The 10,611-nt window shown below is 40.8% G+C and overlaps 1 protein-coding gene across 1 annotated transcript in view; it reads left to right on the forward strand.

The window, feature by feature from the left end:
- ATP8A2 (ATPase, aminophospholipid transporter, class I, type 8A, member 2) overlaps positions 1 to 10,611 on the forward strand; it is a 588,754-nt gene that overhangs the window by 349,353 nt on the left and 228,790 nt on the right. The window contains 1 exon segment of the mRNA XM_006753689.2: positions 5,376 to 5,486. Within this exon segment, the coding sequence (XP_006753752.2) occupies positions 5,376 to 5,486 (111 nt within the window).

Genomic DNA, 10,611 nt, shown 5'->3' on the forward strand with positions numbered 1-10,611 from the left:
AAGATCAACAAAGCTAGTTCTTTGAAAAGATAAACAAGATTGATGAACCTTGAGCTAGACTCATCAGCAAAAGAGAGAGGACCCAAATAGACAAAATCAGAAACAAAAGAGACAAAGTAACAACTGACCCCATAGAAATACAAAGGATCCTAAACAAATCTTATGAACAACTATATTCCAATAAGCTGGACAATTGGAATGAAATGGACATATTCCTAGAAAAATACAATCTTCCAAAAATCAGGAAGAATCAGAAACTTGAATAGGCAATAAATACTGATGAAATTGAAGCAGTAATAAAAACAAACGAACAAACAAAAAAAAAACCTCCCAGCAAACAAAAGCCTTGGTCTGGATGGCTTCACGTGGGAGTTTTGTCAAATAGTCAAAGAACCACTAATACCTATCCTCTTCAAACTATTCCAAAAAAACAAAAATTCAAGAGGAAGGAACACTTCTAAGCTATTTTTACAAGGCTACCATTATCCTAATTCAAAAACCAGATAAAGACACTAAAAAGAAAGAGAATTACAGGCCAGTATCCCTGATGAACATAGATGCTATAATTCTCAACAATATTAGCAAATCAAATCTAGAAATACATTAAAAAGATTGTACACCATGACCAAGTAGGATTTATTCCAGGGGTGCAAGGCTGGTATAATATTAGCAAATCAATAAATGTGATACATTACATAAACAAATTGAAAGACAAAAACATGATCATATCAATTGATACATAAAAAGCATCCAACAAAATCCAACACCCATTTTGATAAAAACTCTCAGCAAAGTGGGAATAGAGGGAACATACCTGAACATAATAAGGGCCATATAAGACAAGCCTACAGTCAACATCATACTCAGTGAGCAAAAACTAAAACCATTTTCCTTAAGAACAGGAACAAGAGAGGGATGGCTGCTTTCTCCACTGTTATTCAATATAGTAATAGAAGTACTAGCTGCAGTGATCATACAAGAAAAACCATAAAAGGCATCCAAATTGGAAAGGAGGAGGGGAGGTAAAACTGACATTATTCGCAGATGACATGATATTATACATAGAAAACCTTAAAGACTCCACCAAATAAATGAAAATTTGGCAACGTAACACAATATAAAATAAACACCCAGAAATGGATGCTATTGTTATACACCAATAATGAACTTTCAGAAAGAAAAACTAAAAAAAAAAATCCTTTTTACCATTACAACAAAAAAAATAAGATACTTAGGAATAAACTTAACCAATGATGTAAAAGATTTGTACTAAGAAAACTACAGGACATTGAAAAAAATAGATAGAGGAAGATATAAACAAGTAGAAGAATATACCATGTTCATGGATTGGTAAAGTCAACATCATTAAAATGTCCATACTACCCAGACCAATCTACTGATTTAATGCCATCACTATTAAAATACCAATGGCATATTTCATAGATTTAGAACAAATGCTCCAAAAATTCACATGGAACTAAAAAAGACCCTGAAAAACCACAGCAATCTTGAGAAAGAAGAACAAAGTTGGAGGGATCACAATACCAGATATCAAGCAATACTACAAAGACATATAGATCAATAGAATAGAACAGAGACCCCAGAAATTGACCCAAGTCATCATGCTCAATTAATATTTGACAAAGGAGACAATACCATAAATAAATGGTGTTGGTGAGACAAAATAATGAATCTAGACCACCAACTTACACCATACACAAGAATAAACTTAAAATGGATAAAAGACTTAAATTTAAGCCATGAAACCATAAAATCTCTTAGAAGAAACTTTTGGCAGGAAATCTCAGGTATCTCTCATAATAATATGTTTACCAATATATTTCCTAAGGCAAAGGAAAGTAAGGACAAAATAAACAAATGGGAGTACATTAAAATAAAAAGCTTCTGCACAGCAAAAGAAACCATCAACAAAGTGAAAAAAAGAGCTCACTGCGTGGGAGAGCATATTTGCCAATGATACATCTGATAAGGGGTTAATATCCAAAATATAAAGGAATTCATACAACTTAACAAAAGAAAGATAAACAATCCAATTAAAAACTGGGCAAAGGACCTAAATAGACACTTCTCCAAAGTGAGCAAACAGAAGGCCAAGAGACATGAAATAATGCTCAAAGTCACTAATCATCCAAGAGATGCGAATTAAAACACCTGTCAGAATGGCTATTATCAACAAATCAATAAAGGACAAGTTTTTTTGCAAGGATATGGAGAAAAGGGAACCCTCATACACTGCTAGTGGGAATGCAGACTTGGTGTAGCCACTGTGGAAAACAGTATGGAGTTTCCTCAAAACCTTAAAAATGGAACTTTCATTTCACCCAGTGATCCCACTTCTAGGAATACATCCTAACAAACCTGAAACACCAGTCAGAAAGAATGTATGCACCCCTATGTTCATAGCAGTGCAATTTACAAAAGCTGGGATTTGGAAACAGCCTGAGTGCCCATAAGCAAGTGGGTGGATAAAAAAAAACCACAGTGGTACATTTACACAATGGAATAAAAAGCAGTGGTAAAAGGAAAAGGAACTTTTACCATTTACAACAGCATGGATGGACCTGGAGAGTATTATTCTAAGCAAAATAAGCCAGTCACAGAAACATAGGTATAACATGATCTCACTTATATGTGGAATCTAATGAACAAAATAAATTGATGAACAAAATAGATCCAGAGACATAGAACCATGAACGGACTGATGAATTCCAGGGGTTGGGAGGGGGATAAATTAACCAGGGAACTTATGTTCATACTAGAGGCCCAGTGCATGAAATTCATGCACTGGATGGGGAGGATATCCCTCAGCCCAGCCTGCACCCTCTCTAATCTGGGACCCCTCAGAGGCTGTCTGACTGCCAGTTTAGGCCCAATCCCTAAACCAGCAGTCAGACATCCCTCTCACAATCTGGGACTGCTGGCTCCCAATCGTTCACCTGCCTGCTTGCCTAATTGCCTCTAACCGCTTCTGCCTGCCAGGCTGACCACCACCTAACCACTCCCCTGCCAGCCTGATCGACGCCTAACTGCTCCCCTGCCGGCCTGGTTGCCCCCAACTGCCCTCCCCTGCAGGCCTGGTCACCCCCAGCTGCCCTCCCCTGCCAGCCATCTTGTGGCGGCCATCTTGTGACCACATGGGAGTGACCATCTTGTGTGAGAGCATGATGGTCAATTTGCATATTAACTCTATTATATAGGATATGCATAGCCCATGGGCACAGACAATGGTGTGGCAAAGGTTTATGAGGAGGGGGTCAATGAGGGGAACAAAAACAAAGCGGACATCTGTAATACTTTCAACAATAAAGATACATTTTTTAAAAAGCTCATTTTCATCCCTCCAGCTCAGTTTTTACATTTTGGGGGACCTTTATGAAATAGGACACAGAAGGCCAAGTCAGGCTAAGGGGAGGCTGAGTATACATAATTTGAGTGGTACTCAAAGACCTATACCCCAAAGAGCATTCAAGTATTTTGTTAAAACATTAGGGTATTGCTGAATATTTCAAACTGAGAGAGCCATTACATTATTCTCAACTTAGTGTGTAGTTGCTTGCTGGTTTCTGTTTTTCCTGACTGCACTGTACTCTAGCAAGTGGTGCTCTGTACTAGTTAGAAAAAAGGAGAACAAAATGGATGTAGAAGTGGAGGCAGAGGGTGTGGGTGTCTCTGTGTGTCTCTGTTTGTGTATCTGTATGTTACTGTGTGTCTGTGTGTGTCCATGTGCCTATGTGTCCGTGTGTGTCTGTGAGTCTGTGTGTTTGTACCTGTTTGTAACCTGCAGGCTGTAAGTGGAAACAGGTCGGGTATAAATGTGTGTCCCTTTTCAAAAGGCTGCTGTTGCACCAGTGATGTTATCCCTGGCTCCTGTTGTCATCATAAAATCTGTGACTGAGGTGTCTGACTCATACTGTACTTTCATTTCAGTTCAGGTGGTCATCTTCTTTTAATAGTTAAGACCCTCTAAAAAGCATTTACATAAATAGAATTTCACAAGAATAACAATTAGATGTCCAGCTGCATATTTTGGGGAAATTATAATTATGTAGGTGTGAGATATTTTAGCTCTTCTCACTGGGCCTGAAGCTTGGCCTTTAGTTTTTTTACATGAATGGTTTTCGCTATTACCTTACCTGTCATTTCCTCCAAAGGACATTTAATGACTTTTATCCCTAAACTAGAGACCTGATGTATGAAATTCATGACTCGGTGCAGGGACGGGGGGTTCCCTCAGCCCAGCTCACTCGCAGGGGAGGGGAGTCCCTCAGCCTGGCCTGCACCTTCTGGGGAGAGCAGGCCTAAGCCCAGTCAGACATTCTTAGCGCTGCCATGGAAGTGGGAGAGGCTCCTGCCACTGCTGTTGCACTCACCAGCTGTGAGCGGCGCTCCTACTGTGGGATCAGGCCGAAACTGGCTCTCTGACAACTCCCAAGGGGTCCTGGATTGAGAGAGAGTGCAGGTCAGGCCGAGGGACCCCACTGGTGCAAGATTGGGGCCAGGGAGAGACACAGGAGGTTGGCCAGCCAGGGAGACATGGCAGGGGGGCTCCAGAGTGTGTCTGGCCAGTCTCACTCAGCTGGCCTGTCTGGTTCATCTGGCCTATCTGGCTCATCTGGCTGGACCCCAGCAGCAAGCTAACCTACCAGTCGGAGCATCTGCTCCCTGGGATCATTGCACATCATAGGGACTGGTCAACCTGTTGACAGTCTGTCCCCTGGTGGTCAGTGCATGTCATAGCAAGTGGTTGAGCAGCCTTAGAATATTATTAGCATACTAGAGGCCCAGTGCATGGATTTGTGCACCAGTGGGGTCCCTCAGCCTGGCCTGTGGGGATCAGTAGAACTCTGTGCCACCACATCCCTGCCTTACTTACCAGCTCATCAGACTCCAGCCCACTGTTATAGATCCCACACCACACAAAATAGTGTGTGAGCAGTAGGCCACCAGGGAGGAGCCTGAGCCCGGGCTGGGTGCTGTGCTGCTCCCACTCATCCCAGGCATGCTGCATCTGCCCTGCCACTGCTTCGGCATGCGGGGGGAGTGTTCCTGGGAGAGGCTCGTGCCACCACAGCTGCACATTGCCAGCCATGAGCCCAGCGTCTGGCAGCTGAGCAGTGCTCCCACTATGGGAATGCACTGACCACCAGGAGGCAGTTCCTGTGTTGAACATCTGTCCCCTGGTAGTCAGTGCGCATCATAGCTACCACCCAGTGATCCAGTTGTTTAGGCTTTTATATATATATAGATTATGCTTTGATTGGTTGAACAGCCGGCTGGTCGACCAGACACTTAGCATATTAGGCTTTTATTATATAGAATGATGGGCTTCTCTGAACTTTATTTTCCTTTTGCAGTTTTCCTACTTAGAGAAGCTCCTGTTGGTTCATGGTGCCTGGAGCTACAACCGGGTGACCAAGTGCATATTGTACTGCTTCTACAAGAACGTGGTTCTCTACATTATTGAGGTGAGCAGCATGGACTTTTTCCTTGGCTGGCAAGGCCTTTTTCAGAGGGCAGCTTCAGTATTTCAAGTAACTTAAGGAAGGATTTTATTAATGTGAAGTTAAAGAAATGGTGCTGCTGTGACATGTTGAAGCCTGTGACACACATGACCTCCTTGAAACTAGGGACACCTTCTAGATGTAGGTCCCCATGCTGAGTAACCAAAGCCAGAGTCAGTAGCACCATGCCACCCCGCAGTCTCTGCCAGGTGGAGGAAGGCCCTCTCCCTCCAGGGCTCGTCTTGGCTTGAGCAGATGTTGCTATCATTCCTCCCAGGGTGACCAGAGCCTGGGCAGCTGTGTTCACATCTTTCTGAGACCTGTCTAGGCAACCCAGTCAGTTTTTCTTAACTAGAATGAAAGGGCCTGATTTCTTGCTGTAGTTCTCATGGAATCCTCAAGTTTCCTGAGCATTTTTTATTGCTCTGGGGTATTTGGGCACTACTACTTAAATGGGGTGGGTGTGGAGGTGAGTGGAGAGTAAACCAACAAGGTAATTAAAAATCTCTCAGTGAACTCATGGAGTTTTCACACTGTTTTTCATGATGCGGATTTGGTTTTAAGTAAATTAAATGTGCTTGCTGGAGGAACTAGATGGGGAGAGGCATGGGCTAGGGAAAAGTGGAAAAGGCACTTTGCTCTCAGTGGGAGTACCAGCCACCCCACTCCTCCTATAAGAACTGCTCTGCTATAGAAGTGTGGCTTTGAGACCATAGTGACTAATAGATTTCCAAATGTGTTTAGAGAAGAGGAAGCAGGCAGTTCCTCTAAGGCTGTGGTCAACAAACTGCGGCTCGCGATCCACATGCGGCTCCTTGGCCCCTTGAGTGTGGCTCTTCCTAAGCCTTAGGAGCACCCTAATTAAGTTAAGATCAATGAACCTACCTATATAGTTTAAGTTTAAAAAATTTGGCTCTCAAAAGAAATTTCAATCGTTGTACTGTTGATATTTGGCTCTGTTGACTAATGAGTTTGCCGACCACTGCTCTAAGGCAGTGGTTCTCAACCTTGGCTGCACATTAGAATCACCTGGGAATCTTTTTAAAATCCTGATTTCTGGGCCTCATCCTCTGAAATGAAATATAAAAGCAATGTTTATTGTAAATGGTGTAAATATCTCATTCTATTATGGGTTATTTTGTGTCTGATTTCTCAAGTCTTGGTAGAAATAAGAACCTAGGCATAGATCAACTCTTTCTGATGTGGTCCCTTAAAATACTCAGCTCAGATAATTTAACAAGTGGTTTTCTGTGACTAACCACTTGTTTACCACATTGTCTACTCTTTCTTTTGAATATTCAAGTCAAAAATATAGGTTTGCATCACTCACTCTGTAAGTAAACTACTAACGAGTAATTTTCCTGATTGCGCAGATTGTTCACTGCACAAGGCTGCCCAGTCGGTGGAATAAATGGGGCTGAAACATAGGGAAACCTGAAAAAAGGCATGTGTTTTCCTAATTTATACAAAGGGCAGCCTACCTGCCTTATCTGCTTGTCTTGTGCTGTAATATTCAACTCAGCCCACTCCAAGTAAAAACTTTCAGATGTTGCATAATGGACTTTGTAGTTTCTATCTTCTTCCTAGTCACATTTTTACAATTCTTTTTTGACGCTTTAAAGATGTCTGTCCCCTGTTCCTGTGGCATTTTTTGCATTTGTGATAGGAGTCACTCCTAAATGGCACTTGGGGTCATAGAGTATTAGAGTCCCTGTTCCCACGCATCATCCCAAATTTCACATGCATTTTAAGCTCTTGTAGCTGTTGGCTTCACAAGGTCTCTTAATAATCTGGTTTTCCTCACAATCAGCAAATTACAGATAGTCTAGAAATCTTATCAAGACATACTACATGAAGCTCCTAACCCTTCAGCTTCCAGAGCATCCTCTGGGGCCCTTCTTAGTCATTTACACCTACTATCTTGCCTTTTTTTTTTTTTAACTTCAAGTGGGCTGAAGATGAGAAGAGTACAATTTTAGTCTGTCTGAGAAATTCTATTTGGAATGAGGCCCTGAAAATGCTGTGTGAGTTCCTTAAATTAATTTTTCATTTGTAGCTGGGCAACAGTTGCTAATGCCTTTGAAATCATTCTTTACAAAATTCAAAGTAAATAAATAAAAAGTCTTCGTTACTCTCTGCCCAATTTTTAGTAAGTATTCCCCAGAGATATTAATTTGAAAACCAAGAGAACAAAATCCGTGGCTGAGCTGGGAGTCAGAGCATTGTCTCAGACAGTGTCTGTTATTTCCAAATGACCTCTGTGGCATCAAAGGGCACTTAAATATAATTTTAAAAATAGGAAAGTACGTTTTGCATGCTATTTTAACGTGTTTTGAACTAAAATATCAAAGATTGTTGTAATTTGACTAGCTCATTTGCAATAATTAGTTTTGTGTTCTGAAGGTTTTGTAATTAAGTGAGGATAAATTAAATATATTGCATATTTCTCTTAAGTGGTATTTTTGTAACACAAGGAGAAACCCTTTGCCATAACCAGTATGTTCCTATCTCAAATGTCCTCTGATATACATAAAATCAGGCATTTTTTAAAAGTCTAAAAATAATTTGGCAAATTAAAAAGATTCACACATGCACATGTACATACACACTTATATAGTCTTAGCCATTATTATGAGGATATTATATGATTTAAATTATAAATAAAGGTTGTATGGAAAGTATGAACCCCTGATATAATACAGTCTACTCACTTGGTATACCATAATGCTTATCTGGTGTACTACATAACAAGCTAAAGTAACCTTGGAGTGACTAAAAATAGGAACAAAATGATAGAATAGGGATTTCATGGTGGCCCTATTAATAGGTAAAACAAAAAATACATACAGCTGCCGAAGCCAGTTTGGCTCAGTGGATAGAACGTCGGCCTATGGACTGGAAGGTCCCAGGTTCGATTCCGGTCAAGGGCATGTACTTGGGTTGAGGGCACTTCCCCAGTGGGGGATGTGCAGGAGGCAGCTGATCGATGTTTCTCTCTCATCGATGTTTCTAACTCTCTATCTCTCTCCCTTCCTCTCTGTAAAAAATAAATAAAATGTATTTAAAAAAATACATACAGCTTTTGCTCTCTCCTGCCTTTGCTACTGCCTTAATGTAGTATTTTTTACTTGAATGATGACACCACCACTAGCTTTGTCCCTCAATCATCTATGATGCAGTCAGGATGGACTTTGTGAAACATGTCTGACTAATTCTAGTGGCCCGCACAGTGTTTAGAACATAGCTGCTCAAAGATGTTGGGCATGAGTGAGTGGATAAATGCCTTACTCTCTTCTGATAAAATCCCCATCTCTGCCGCTGTGCCTCTACCCCTGTGGTCTGGGTCCCACTCGTCCCCAGCCCACTCCCACTACATCCCTCCTTATTTGCTTTTAATTGGTAATGTTGAAGTATAATTAATACACAGTAATATACACTTTTTTAGGCATACAGTTCAGTGAGTTAAAACGAGGCTTTTATCATTAGGAACTAACTGGAAATTTTCTGCCTGCCTCCTGTAGACAGTGACAATAGTGTCCCAAAGAGTTCTGGAGCCAGGTAGTGATGGTTGCACAGCAGTACTTAATGCCAGTGACTTTTACACCTAAAAATCATTAAGATGATAAACTTTATATTATGTGTATTTTGCCAAAATAAAAAAAAAATGCTAAAAAATTTCAAAGGGATTCACAAGCTCTTTGTTACTGTAGCCATTATGAGGAAAACAGAAACGTCTAGACAGATCAGATGCCTTGGGGAGCTCATTCAAAGTTTGAAAAACAAACTTTACATGTAGTTTTGTTTTGTATTAAACCAATTAAGTGCTAAGTTTTGCGGCTGTGAGCTGATGGACCATATTTCTCAGAAGGTAAAATCCTGTTGTGGCCTAGATGGGGCAGAACTTAACAGCTCCTGGTGTGTCTGTCTATGTAGAGGGCCAGGAAAACAAATACATTCGCAAAGGCTGGAAGATAGGGCTGGATGGGATAGAAGAATGGCCAAGGAAGGGGATCTGAATAACCAGATCACTACTGGAAGCTGGGATTCCTTTTTCATTCTAGAATAGGCAAGTTACATAGGAAAAGAGATTTCAGAAAACTTGTCAATATATAGGGCAGATGGTAAGCAGAGACCTGGGGCATAAATCATAACCATTATGTAACTGTTTCTCAATGTAATTTAAAAGCAGAAAGGAAAGACTGATTTTTAATCCTCACCTGAGGATATTTATTTCCATTGATTTTTAGGGAGAGGGAAAAGAGAGGGAAAGACAGAGAAACATCAATATGAGAGAAACACATCAATTGGTTGCCTCTTGCATGAAGCACATTGACTGGTTGTCTCCTGCAGGAGCCCTGACCTGGGCCCCCGGGGCTGAAGAGGAGCCTGCAACCAAGGTGCGTCCCCTTGACCAGAATCAAACCCAGGACACTTTGGTCCACAGGGTGACATGCTATCCACTGAGCCAAACTGGCTAGGGTAGAAAGACTAATTTTTATAAACTCTTTGATTTTAACAATGGGAGGAATTTTTTTTTTTAAGCACAAAGATTGGGGGTAGGGAGATTAGGGAAGGATTCCCATAAACTTTGAAGTCCTAATGTGACCACTTGGTAATTCCTAAGAGAAGGGTCAATTAAATTCTTTAAAGTCCTTACACTATTTAACAACTAGGAGTTTGTTTTTCAGAAATCCCCCAATAGAGTACATTTTCAAGGCATAGCAGGGTCAGCACTTTAAGCATTTACTAAGTATACATTTTTGTATGGTCTTTCTGGATGCCCAGGAAAGGTTATTTGGAACGAATAAAATATTTTAGTGATTTTGAGCATGTTTTCATATGTCTCTTGGCCTTCTGTATGTCTTCTTTCGAAAAGTGTCTATTTAGGTCATTCACCCATTTTTTGATTGGATTGTTTATCTTCCTTTTGTTAAGTTGTATGATTTCCCTATAAATTTTGGAGATTAGGCCCTTAACAGATATGACATTGGCAAATATGTTTTCCCATGCAGTGGGTCTTCTCGTTGTTTTGTTGATGGTTTCTTTTGCTGTGCAGAAGCTTTTTATTTTGATATAGTCCCGTTTGTTC

The sequence above is a fragment of the Myotis davidii genome, unplaced genomic scaffold, assembly GCF_000327345.1.
Source record: "Myotis davidii unplaced genomic scaffold, ASM32734v1 scaffold1031, whole genome shotgun sequence".
Lineage (NCBI taxonomy): Eukaryota > Metazoa > Chordata > Mammalia > Chiroptera > Vespertilionidae > Myotis > Myotis davidii.